The 11890-nt window shown below is 42.2% G+C and overlaps 1 protein-coding gene across 1 annotated transcript in view; it reads right to left on the bottom strand.

The window, feature by feature from the left end:
- Positions 1-344: 344 nt before the first annotated feature.
- Positions 345-11890, bottom strand: part of pitpnm3 (PITPNM family member 3) — a gene marked incomplete at its 3' end in the record, with an annotated part of 56259 nt that continues 44713 nt past the window's right edge. The window contains exons 9-17 of the mRNA XM_083985419.1: positions 10040-10234; positions 9348-9496; positions 4792-4908; positions 2216-2332; positions 1970-2118; positions 1593-1742; positions 1192-1375; positions 854-982; positions 345-710 (exon numbers count right to left, since the gene is read on the bottom strand). Coding sequence (XP_083841545.1) covers positions 345-710; positions 854-982; positions 1192-1375; positions 1593-1742; positions 1970-2118; positions 2216-2332; positions 4792-4908; positions 9348-9496; positions 10040-10234 — 1556 coding nt within the window. The remainder of the gene's footprint in view (positions 711-853; positions 983-1191; positions 1376-1592; positions 1743-1969; positions 2119-2215; positions 2333-4791; positions 4909-9347; positions 9497-10039; positions 10235-11890) is intronic.

Here is an 11890-nt window from a genome sequence, read left to right as displayed (position 1 = left end):
CACCTGCAATATCAGTAATATTCCCTCACTGCACAAGAAGACTGTGAGCACACGACTGCATCAAGGTCAAACGCGGAATCTAGTGGTTTGCAAATTGCAAATTGCATTTAAGTAATGTATTTTCTGTTCACCTTCGTTTTCTCAGCCTACAGTAAAGCTTGTGTTCAATCATTTGAAGGTAATGATGAGGAATGCCTCAAATGTAAGATCCAAGTTGTTACAACCTCTAATTATAAGTTCAATCTTCAATGAACAACAAGATCTCACCTTGGCTCTAGACACTAAGACCTTTTTGTTCTCCTCTTCTTCCGTCCTCCTACAATCCTCGCATTTTGTTTTTGACGTCAGGGAGTTGTGTCTCCACGGTGTATGGAGGCCCGTCCCCATACACCTTGTCCACCGCCACCGCCTCCTCTTCCACCTCCGCCTCCGCCTCCCCCTCCTCCTCCTCCTCCCCCCGCATGGTCCTTATCGGACTCTGGCTGGCTCTGGGCTCGCTCAGGCTTGGGGTTGGGTGTGCACGGTGGGTCGGGTTGTTGTACTGACATGGTCCTGCGCAAGTGGGTCCGCTTACACAGGAAGTCAGGCTTCGCTGAGAGACCAAATGATCCTTTCCTTAGGACCATACGAACCGAGGGAGATTTCTTTGGTCTGGCTCTGTGCCCAAACTGAAGCGTGGAGAGGTGCGCTGCGTAGCCCTCACATAGGAACTGGAGACAACACACAGAGAGAGCATTGTAAGGAGATGATAGTAAATAAGAAAACACAATAGTAAAACCACAAATTTCAACTGAGGTAAAAGACAGAAACACTATTAAAAAGAGATAAAAGCAACAAATGGAAATTGAACCACCTGGCACTGATTCTGGTACTTCTTCGAAGGTCTGCCAACAATATAAATCTGTGAGGGGCTGAGGCCGAGCATGTTGTAAACAGAGATGTCCTTCATGGAGCCATAAGCAGAGTTGATCTTAATGTGACACTGGTGAGAGAGGAAATGATCATTCAGAGATGTTTGTGGCATTTCAATGCAGCACAACCCCAGACTGAGAGCTTGCAGAACAAGAGTGACACAGAGCAGAGAAATAGAAATATCGCTTCAGGGAGGAGGGGTAAAATGTTTCACATGCTTTTAAAGACAGATTAAATGCCCAGTTAATGTCAGAATGCTGCTGTGTCTCAGAGGTCTACCTCCTGTATTAGGTTCCTGAGGAAAATAGTCTTTTGTCGCAGGGGATCGTGAACCAGGCCTTCAGAGAAGAAGATCATTCCGTGGGGAAAATTGTGCTGCGAGAGCCAAGATACCACACGCTGTTTCTGCATATCGGGACGACCCGTTATGTAGATGATCAGATACCCCAGGTCCTGCCAGTGCCTGTGTGTGAATACATAACATCAAAACGGTTTCAAAGATATTCATCTCAAAGGTTTTCCTGTAGTAGGCATTAACATGGGAAGAACACGCTTAAATGTGTAAAACGCTTGGCGTGCACAAAGGAGGACACTTCAGGCACTTCTGAATTCTTACATCGCTCTGAACACTCACACGTGCAAACGCACTCACCCACGCACATTCAGAGGCTGCCTGTTACCTGACGACGTCCACGGCTCCCGGGCGGACCTTGGGGTCGCTGCCCATGATTGACACACTGGCAGCAAAAGAACCGTCGATGCTGAAGACCACACACTCCATGCCCCGTGGCAACACAGTCAGGTAGGCCTCTGCACTGGTCTGATCTCCCCTTGGGTTAGAAAAAAGGAAGAAAGAGAAACTGCATCAGCTACAACATGGTTGTTGGCCAGTTCAAGACAGCCTTTTATTACTGCTCTCTGCAGCTAGAAAGCTCACACACCGATACAGAGCATGAGCATAAGACCTAATTCAATGAGTCTCTCCTTTTTCTATGTCTTGCTACGTCTTATTAGATAATGCAGCACTCAGTAAAGGGCATGCTACATGGATGCTTACTTGACCACCATTTTAATCGGATAGACTCCCAGGCTGAGCTTCTTGCTCTTGGGTATGGTGTATGTGACTCTACCGCTGCTGTTGGTCACGTCCGTGTCAAAGTGCACCCAGCGGCCAGACTGAGGTTGTGTCATCAGCAGGATGTCCACCTGACAAGGACAAAGTGAGTCACCATGTAGCGGTTAAAGTCAGTCTTTCACACACAAACCTGTACCGTCAGTGATCAATCATGTCGCTCTTTTTCACCTTTTCTCCGGTCAGAGTGACCATGTCCAAGGGGCCGTACATGAAGCGACCAACCAGAGTCTGAGGTCCATCCTCCGTGGCGATGATATCATTCACCCTGTGGTTGGCTGTGACATTCTACAGTGGACAATAAGGAGAATCATAAAATACTTCATTCACGACATTAATGTTTCAACCTTTTGTTGCAACAGTAATACACATTTAACCACAAGAGCTTTGACAAAGACACCAAGCAGATTCAGACATCCTGAGATTATTTTTTCACACATGTTGCTACTGTCAAGAATTAACTTCCATGCTCAAACCTCAGGAAGCTTGACAAGGAGCAACATCAGATGTGTGTATGATTAGACAGTATGGTGTCTGCCTGAGCCACCACAAAGCTCCACTAACATCACCACTGGTGTTTGTCCTTAAATAATGTGCTTTTACAAGATTTTGTGACATACAGCACTACTCAACATGACAGAGAATAGCTGAAGTTTTCTCCACTTTGATGTGTTGCATTTCCAGATTTCAGCGCCTGTGAAGCACATACCGTGCGACCTTAGAGAAAAGAGTGTTAACTCTCTGTTAAGCTTCCTCGTCATGTTCTTTTCCATTCAGTGACTACCTCCGAGTGAGCCAGCAGAAAAACACTAATCCCTAAATCTCTTCTTGCAGAGATGGTTGCATTTTAATAGCATATTATGATCACTCTAATGTCTAATTCTCAGACACTGTTGTGGGTCACCATGACAGAAAATTTCCCCAACAGACTTCTCTGCCATTTCTGTAATCTTTACTTTGTCCTGGAGAACTGCTCGGCACCCATGTTCTTTTCCAGCACATGGCAGACATACTGACAGTAGTTGTCCTGTAGAGAAAGTATAGCATTTCCTCCACAAGTGGAGCATGTGCACTGAGTGCTCAGTAAGCTAATGTGATCAACCAAGTTGTGGATGTGTTACACAACCACACTGGCCAATGAGAGCTGATTTAAAGGATGTGATATCTAACTTCTAAGGAAGTTTAACATTTCCAGCTGTTATCCTGCATTAGCTTTGTTAAATGGTAACTTTCATTTCTTTTTTTTATTTATTGAATTGGGACAGTGCACATTCATCAATACTGACGCATTAAGCATGAGTGTAAATGTGCCGGACTTAGCACAACTGCTAAATTTCAGCTGCTGTTTTCAAACGCAAGTTCTCACTTACCCACTGATAGCACACATGCAGAAAAAGCAAACATGTATGTTCACACAAGTACAAATACAAATTCACACATAACTTCACAGCCCTGTGTGATGTGTGGAGGCCTGACGCCGTTCAGTATCTCCTGGAATTTCCCCAACACAGTCCACTAAATACTTGTGTGTTCTTATGTAACAACAGGAAAATAACATGTGCCTCAGTATCACCAGACTGAAAGACAGTGTGAAAGACAGACGGTGGAGTCAGCTGCCTTCGAAAGAGCAACATGTACAAAAAAAACCCAACAACAACAACCAAAAAAAAAAAAAAAAAAAAACAGCTACGCAAGTGGTTCCTCTCCAGCTGTGACAAAGACCTCTTACCGAACAGAGGAAGATCAGAAATAGGTGGCAAGCCTCTTGAATAGTATCACTCTGCAGCAGTGTATGCTGTGACTCTGCCTCCACTGAATCAGCACAGAGCAGTTCTAAATCTCTGTACAATGAATTGCATTCAGGACATGGCAACTTGTCACAGCTGTTTTCCTTGAAGCACTTACATCAGAGACACATGACTTGGCAGAGGTGAGGCATGAACAAGATGACACAGGAAACCGTCATGGCCCCATTTATAGATATGTTTTCATGGCTCTCTGGTTCTATAGCCTCTTGAAAAGAATGCAGTCACTAAATTCTTTAGTCTTTTGAAATAGCAGATAAAAGCAATGTTTGGTGGATAGCAAACCCTGGACCCTGATTGTTCTACTCTGCACGGCTCAGAATCAGCAGGTAATTGTTTTAACCCTCCATCTCATGGATATGTGTGGCATGACATGTGTGTCTGTGTTGCTACTGTTAAGGATGTGTGATTGTCATTGTGTTGTTTATGTCTGCACCTGTACTGACGTTCTCCTGCATTGAAGTTCCTAATGGAAAAATAAAGTGATTTTGACTTTGAATTGTCTGTCTGCCTGCTTGATTCAAGGTGAATGTGTAGGACTATTTCCAGAATCAGGCCACAGCACATTCACACAGACTGCACAGCTGAAGCACTGCAACCTCTGGAGCTATTGATAACTCTATTTTTAGTGTGAATGAATGCAAGGCCACTGCATAATAAAAGCCAACTTGTGCTGTTGTGGATGTGTGCGTATGCATGTGTGGGTGTATCTCTGAGATTGAGGTAACCTTGGAGACAATATCCTTGGTCGTGTAATATCTTAGCATCCAAGCCAAAGTGTTATGTCAAAATATTCACGAGTTTATTCACGTAAAGTTTGCGTATGAGCTTCTAAAAATGATTTGAATGGATTTCATATTTCTGTTAGTGATTTTGCAACCAGACTAAACTGGGACAAAAGTATATTTATACAAAAAAAAAACACACAGACTACTTTATTACCCTTAGTTTGACATGTGTCCTTCTTCTGAGCCATTTTTCTCGTGGGCTGGAGGGAGAGAATGGAGCCGAGTCCAAACGGTCCGCTTCCTGGGTCTTCACACAGTCACACCGCATGAGCTGCCAATAAACATAGATGCATATAAAAGTGGGCATACGCAAACACAAGCTAAACGTAATTAAATAACACCTCTCCTGCATTTGTACAGCACATGAGGAGCATTAAACGTGGGCTCTTGTCATGTCTCTTTGTTTCCTTTTCCGTTTCCTGTTTTATTCTGATTTTCACCTCTTGTCTTGTTCCAGCTTCCTGCACTTCCTGCCCTCCTGTGTGATTACCTGACCTCCATATAATGTGTTGCACCTGTGTCTCATTGTTTCCCTGGCCCCAGTGTGTTTAGTCTCAGTGTTCCCTCCACTCTGTGCCAGTGTTGTCTTGTTCACTTGTGTCAGTGTTAAAGCCTTTTTCAACATGTAAATTTAACCTATTTCTGGCAAAGACTGATCTATCCAACTGAGTTTGGTTTAATTTGTTGACCTGCAGAGCCAACATACAGTAAATGACCCTTGACCCTTTCGCCTATCGAAGAGTGAAGATAATAAAATAAAAGAGTTTCCACCAAACTCTCTAAGATCCTCAAGACAATCACATCCAATTACAGAGTGTGGAACATTTATTCGAATTAATGGGACTGCCCTTAACTGGTTGAGTCCTATTGCTGATTTCAGCATTATGAGGAAACACTTTAATCGTTATGCAGATGCTGATCGATTGTAGTTATAAAGGAAGGCTGGTGAAACAAGTCAGTTGGCAGAATGGATGTCTTGTAGTTTTATTTTTGGCTATTAGGGTAAGACAGAACTTAAGTTATTATACTTGGCCAAAAACACCACAGACATAATGATGATACAGTCAGTGTAGTTACTCTGGATGCTCTTGCCTCCAGCATCACTGTGAGAAATCACAGTGTTATCTCTGATCATGGTGGACCTTAAACTCTCATAGCAAATGTTCCATGTTAGCTTCACTACACTGGCTCCTTATACAAGCCATCCATCCAAAGAATTGAATCCTACACAGAATCTTCTTCACCCACAAAGCCCTTTATGCTCGGACACCATCATATCTCTAGAGTCTCAAAGAGTAGTATGGGAGGCAGAGTCTTCAGCTGTCAGGCTCTTCCCTGTGGAACCAGCTCCCAGTTTGGGTGCTGGATGCAGACTCTCTGTCTAAGTTTAGGAGTAGCCTTAAAACTTTCCTTTTTGATATAGCCTGGAGTTAAGGCTGGCTCAGACTTGCCTTGATCCGTCCCCTGGTTATGCTGCCATAGGCCTTCTAGAGGATGTCCCTTGATGCACTGAGCTCCTGTCCTGTCCTCTACCTCTGCCGCTGTATACATTCATATTCCCGTGGCACTTGTTACTAACTCAGGCTCTTCCATCCCAACAGGTTAGTGTTTTCTCACCTCACTCCTCCTGTCTCTCTCTGCAAGTATTTCTGCCTCTAGAGCCACTGTGCGACCCTGCTCCACACCCACTACCATATTATTATTCATTTTAGTATATTAATTATTATTACGTGTTTTGATATGGCACTATATAAATTTGACTTGACTAGTCTCACCTGAGCACTTCCTGCACATTGAGTGAGGAATACAAAGTAATCACTTTGAAGATTTAACTGCTGAAGCCTTGAAATTAAATCTGCGGTTATGTTTAGGGATCATAAATCACAATTCTAATGGAAAGCCATTGTGACAAGAGCAACACTGACGCAGATTAAGGGCTAAGGAGTGCTTTGGAATACTCAAATGAAAATGACTGCTCCCTACTTGAAAGAGGCCATGCATATTATTCTTGCCTCAGTCAATGGGTGGCTTGGACCTCCAGACGATCCGTGCGTATGGTAAAAGAGGTTCTCCCACTAGGTACACTGAAAAAAAACTTGATTTTAGGAAATTACTTTCTGCACAGCCCTTAAATTCCATGACGGTCTTTTAATACGGTACAGCGTCAAGTGGAGCTGAAAACCACTGAACCAAAATAATGATCTTCAAGTTTATTAGCTTTCTGATGGCGTCGATAGCACTTCTTATTTCCTATATGCTCTCCTCATTCCCCTCACGTTTCCTCACAAAGACATGCTGGAGCAGACAGTGGCAGGGAGGAGAAATTGTTCTTTTCTTTCTCCTTGGGGAACTCTGCTTTCTAATGATCAAGTTCAAAGACTGCCAGTGTTTCCAATGCCTCTAACAGGACATGACATGGTGCACTTTTTCTTTTTTGGGTCCTGCTCTTTGTTGTTGCCAGAGGATTTGGTTCACATTACAGTCTTTAAATCTGATGAACAAATACACATATACACAAATGCAATCACGGTTAAAGACATGATATTTCATGAGCAGCCAAGTGGGTAAATTGTTTAATTCCTACTTAGTACTTGAAATATTAGACTAGAGACACCATGAGACCTCTGATCAAAGGTTTCAAACTCCAAACTCCAAACTAACTCTTTATGCTTCTTTAATTTCTTCAGATTTAAGTCATGAGTTTTTATAATTATCCATAAATCAGCCCAAACTACATAACTATGTAAACACACCGGCCTTGATGTCTGTCTATATGTTGAAGTTTTCAACCCATAAATACTCTAGAGTAGCATTATCCACTGCTTTCACCCATCTTCAAACTCCACCTTCATCATGTTCTCAACTACACACTTGTATTTGCATTTTGTGTCTGTACATGGTTGTAACGCTAACATGTTGACAATATCAAAAACACCTGCCAATGTTTTTAGAATTCCCTCTGTGGTAGTTAGTCACACACAAAAACATACACACAGTCTCAGAGGGTGAAAACAATACAAGCATCACGCTGTTGCAGCTGGTAAGCATTTAATAAAATGGCCCCCACTTGTCTGGGGCTCAACTGTGAGGTGTGAGATGAATGCCAAACATTTCCACATAAAGTGTGCTAACAGTGGTGGTGGTGACCTTCCCTTTGTTTTGCCGACCATTACGCAATCTTGAATCACTCATCAAGGCTAAGTCAAGGTAAAAATGGGCCTTTACATCATGTGGCTTCCTGTCTGCTGTAAATCCACACGTCATGACTCAGAACCAGATTGTGCCTTAAAATTACTTCACACAAATCAATCAGTGAATATCGGTATACATTTCTTAACTGACTTTGTCCACAGCTACAAGTATTGACGGTGTTACTGGCTCCCTGCCAGACTGCTGGTAATAACATATTCAGTGAGTCTCATGTGCAGTAGCAGCCCTTGAACAGCTAAGCAGCATCTTTCTCCAGTGCCGTGTTGCTTGTGGGGCAAGACACCATTAAATGAAAAATGAAAACAGCTGCTCCACAAGCCGTAGCATTTGGAGATGGCAAAAGAGAAAAGTCATTAAGGATGCAGCATCTAACAAAAGCTGAACATACTATAAATTAAATGAAAAGTATTACCAAAATATCCCTGCATGTCAAGGCTAGTTTATATAAAGAAAAAGAAAAAGAAGAAAGGCCAGCAGCACTCGTGTCCTTCTCATTGTTTTTTATTGCGTCAGCGCTTAACACACGACGCTTGTGTGTGTGTTAAGCGCCGACGCAGTTTGCAATAAAAAACAATGAGAAGGACACGAGTGCTGCTGGCCTTTCTTCTTTTTCTCTAAGTGCAATTTTTGGCCGTGCACCTCTTCAGTTTGTTCCTGAAAGTTTTTTGGAGAGTGCGTGTTTTTCTTTGTTTTGAAGGCCAGTTTATATCAAATGTTCACAATAGGACTGTTGAATCTGTCCACGACCTTGCTTCTAAATTAGCAGCTTTACATAAAGGTATTATAATTCAATAATTACTTACAATAGATTTATAACATATTTAATAAATATAATGATATGATATAAAAAAAAATGTGTTTCAAAATGAACACTCTGTCCAGTGTCTTCACCTCCCACCTCCTACAACATTCTTGTTGATGGTTTTGTTAAGTTACAGTACAGTCTGAAACATTTCCCAGTTCATCTCTCATAATAATAAATGGTTGCGGCAGGGATGGGAAGTAACTTCCTGCTGCTCTCATTTGGGTGTAACAACATGTAACACAACAAACAAATGTGGAGGCTGTGGGCTTAGAGCAGAACACGCCTGATACATCAAGGAAGACAGGGTACACAGTCAAACTTATGGCCTGAACAAAAGACTGTGCTTGTACTGTCCTCTGTTTCTTTGTTTCATCTATTTTCTGAGCAGCGTGCTCAGAAAGCCTCCCCACCTTTGATTTAAGAAGTTCAGGCTTTTGAGATACGGTTCGGCAATTTCTTTTCTGCAAATAGCTTTGCCTTGCTGAAATGTCAAACTGAAACAGCCTTTAGATGATGTGTGAGCTAAAGTATACTTATAAATCACAGAAAACAACTCAAAACTTCCTATACAGTGTATGCTATGCTAAAAACACCTTCCAAATGTAAATGTGTGGTATTTGCAAGTGATGACAGCTGTCCCAGAGTATGAAACCTGCTGAGAAAGAAAGGTAAGGATGTAAATAAGGCTCTCCTACCTGTCGGAGAACAAAAGCTGCTACGTCGGTGGACTCCCAGTAGGAGGCATGAAAAAGATGCGGCAGAGCCACCGTTGGGAAGGTGGTCAGCACATCAGGGCAGTACAGAGCAAAGTCCAGCCTTTTGGAGCCCCACCAGCTACCGGATACTAAAACACACAGAGAAATAAAGACTGTGTTGAAAAGTAACCGGCTCAATTTACTAAAGGGTACTTCAGTGCAGTTTTGAAGTACTTCAGTCATCAGTCATCCAGGTCATGGTATTTCTAAGAGCTAAGAACTGTACCAATAGGCAGCTAGACTTGCTTGATGTTTTTGAGATGCTTCACCTCTCATCCAGGAGGCTTCTTTGAGGGGCAAGCTGCAAATTATAACTTTTCCCTGCAGCAAAGCGAACACAAGAGCTCCTGACGTCCACAAAGGATGATCTTATGCACCTATGATTATGCATAATGAATGATTTTACTTAAGTTACCAAGGATAAAATGCTCACATTCTGAATTATTTGAAGAGCATATTGGACAGTTGTTTTTCTGCATTTAGATCTAAATACCTCCTCTGAATGAGGAAATTAGAGGTCACCTTAAGAGCTGTGAAACCTTATGAACTTAACTTCATCTCAGGAGATTATAAATGAGACAAAGACAAGAGTCCTTTCCTTTTCTCCTCTCTTCTCCTTCCCTCCCACTCACTGTTAGCAATGGTTTTTCCTAGCTGGCCCATGGAGCAAACTGACGTTTCGCTTTCCATGCTGGTCAGACTGGCTCTGCGACCTCCCTCTTCTCCTCCTCCTTCAGTCTTTGTCTCAGAGGGCTGCTGTGGAGCTGGACCTCCGTGGGTTTGCTCACCTTCCAGAAACACGTTTGGATGGCCTTGGATACTCTCCTCTAGAGGGGCGGGAGGGGAAGGGAAGAGACAAGGACAAACAGGGAGAGATGAAGGCGGGAGATGCTTTGATCACACAACAACTGGCTGGCCTCAATCTTTAAATCAATGCTGGTATTTTGCTTAATAAGATAGTTTCTTGCTGTGTTTCGATTCGCTTCTTCTTTCAAGGAGGAAATCCAAGACAAGCACTAAGTAGGTGTACAATGTGAGATACTGCTTTTACTCTTTGGGGGTTGAATCCATTTGGCTTTGGAAGTCCCAAAAAGCATCTTGCTCTGCGCTCCTGCTGACAAGCAGAATAATTTATCAGGCTTAGTTCTTCTCTCCTACCGGCTTGTCTCTACGCAGCTCTTCCCTATTTGTTCGGCGATAATACTGTATATTAAGAAAATTTGAATTTTCCCCAGAGACCTGGTTCTACCAGGAATCATGGATCCACTTGCAATTCCCTGAGATGCAGAGCGCTTAGAAAGCACATCTTGTCAATAATTTAATCATTAGAGAAGCAAATGTCTACCAGATCAGCTCAATAGCACATTTAGGCTAAATCCTACAACCTCAAAAGGAAACTCACACTGAATGTAATTAAACTTCTACCAAACACAGGAAGCTGAAAAACACAGCAGCAACATCTTTCTTTGAAAACACCCCCACACCATGTTCCTCTCCAACCTGAATTATAAGAAAAACTTATTTTTTCAGCCTGACTCAAGAGAGTAGTCATTATCCTGTCAGCTAGACCTCCTATGTTACTATGTTACTAAGCTTAGCGAAAGTTCAGACAGGAAGACTATCTGGATTGCAAGGGTGTTTTATGTTTAATGTGGTTGAGTGTTTGTGTGATTTATGTATGTGGGTGGCTGTCAGTGTCTAGAATTTTGTTTGGGCCTAAATATGATCAAATGAAATGGTGTAGAGGTAGCAACTATCAGATGGTTCAATTAATAAATGTGATGGAGGATTTCAAGAAGTTTGGACAATGTGTTCAGTGAAATTACCTAAAAAGGGATTAAAGGTTGCTCACATCAATATATGCAGCCTAAGAAATAAAGTAATTGATATTACCAACATTCTTGTACAGGGAAATATACATATTTTAGCGATCTCAGAGACTCACCTGGACTCCACATTTGATAATTCAGCAGTGAGTATTCAGGGATACAGTGTACATAGGAAGGATAGAAATGAACATGGAGGGGGGGTCGCTATATACACTCAAGATCATATACCTGTAAGAATAAGGTGTGACTTAATGTCAAATGAAATCGAAGCAATATGGTTGGAAGTGCATATCCCTCACTTAAAACCCTTACTAGTTGGTTGTTGCTATAGGCCTCCCAATGCAAATGTTGGATATTTGGAAAAAATATGTGATATGATTGATAATGTGGGTGACCTGACTAATGAAATGTATTTATTGGGTGATTTCAACATAAACTGGAACGCAACAGACTGCCCACTGAAAAAAAGGCTTCTCTCAATTACAGATACATGTGGTCTAACACAAATGGTAACTGAGCCAACTAGAGTATGTGTTAAAAGAGATGGATCCAGAACCTCAACTTGCATAGATCACATTTTCACGAACACAGCTGAATTATGCACTAAGGTTATATCCATACCAATGGGCTGCAGTGATCATAACTTAGTAGTGA

The sequence above is a fragment of the Trachurus trachurus genome (genome assembly GCF_905171665.1).
Source record: "Trachurus trachurus genome assembly, chromosome: 13".
NCBI classification, from domain to species: domain Eukaryota; kingdom Metazoa; phylum Chordata; class Actinopteri; order Carangiformes; family Carangidae; genus Trachurus; species Trachurus trachurus.
Note: the sequence above shows the minus strand (reverse complement) of the source record. Positions and strands in the feature narration are given on the sequence as shown.